This window comes from Panthera uncia, chromosome A2 (assembly GCF_023721935.1).
Source record: "Panthera uncia isolate 11264 chromosome A2, Puncia_PCG_1.0, whole genome shotgun sequence".
NCBI classification, from domain to species: domain Eukaryota; kingdom Metazoa; phylum Chordata; class Mammalia; order Carnivora; family Felidae; genus Panthera; species Panthera uncia.
Window position 1 is genome coordinate 74,570,225 of NC_064816.1, and position 948 is coordinate 74,571,172.

Consider the following 948-nt stretch of genomic DNA (forward strand, 5'->3'; position numbering starts at 1 on the left):
AAGTGATAAAGATGGTGCTGCAAAGGCACATATTGAAGCTAAATGAAAAGTGAAGTGTACTCATTTAGAAAGACTACTATTTAAAGACACAGAGACTTTCATTAAGGAGAATGGCTTTGTTGCAATTGATCTTTGATCAACTGGAGCAAAGAGTATTTTTTTATAGGTTTAATAGCCTTTGCTTTCCTGATAAGCAGAGTATCTCTTAAATATGAAGATGGTTCCATTGTCTAAAAGGAGATAGATCGTCCCACCAATGCTGCCCATATTACCTGAGTGCTTCTGGATTATTAGTGGTTGGTTGAAATGGATTGGGGCCAAAAGAGGGTAGAGTTGGATGAAGGTGCCAAAAGAGATCTTTGAAGGTTTAGAAGGGATGCCTGAAAGGTCCATTCCCTCTAGACTTACCCCCCAATCCTCATGCTATGATAGGAGGGGCAGCCTTTGGGCAGGTCTCCCTTTGTTATGCAGACTGCTAGATCTCCCAGCTCAATCCACAAATGCACCCACCCACTCTGAAAGGGTCCCTCCCCAAGGTGGATATGAAGTCCACCCCTTACCGTAGACATGGCAGCCTCTCCATATACCCACCCAACTGTTGACTGGCGTTCAAGGGCCACCACCATCACCCACCCCAGCACCATCTTCCAGGAACTGGCCTCTCCCCCATTAGTCCCCGCCCCTCTTCTGAGAGCACCCAATGGGTGGAGTCGGGGCTGTGGTGGGAGGGGCCTGAGGCGGGCGCATTTAAAGAAAGGCAGAGGGCGAAAGGAGGCTAGAGAGGAGAAGAAAGAAACCAGGGGGCGAGGCGCCGTCCAATGACAAAGCCCAGGGGTGGGCGCCGGCCGCCATCTTGTACCGGGCGGCAGGATATTCACCCGCGTCTTCCGCCCTCGGAGGGGGAGGGGCGGCGGCCGAGGCGAGAAAAGTAGCGAGAGACGCGCCGGC

General features: G+C 51.7%; 1 protein-coding gene across 1 annotated transcript in view; it reads left to right on the top strand.

Moving 5' to 3' along the window:
- Positions 1–818: 818 nt before the first annotated feature.
- CCDC71L (coiled-coil domain containing 71 like) overlaps positions 819–948 on the top strand; it is a 4,318-nt gene continuing 4,188 nt past the window's right edge. Inside the window, 1 exon segment of the mRNA XM_049642267.1 lies at positions 819–928. Coding sequence (XP_049498224.1) covers positions 819–928 — 110 coding nt within the window.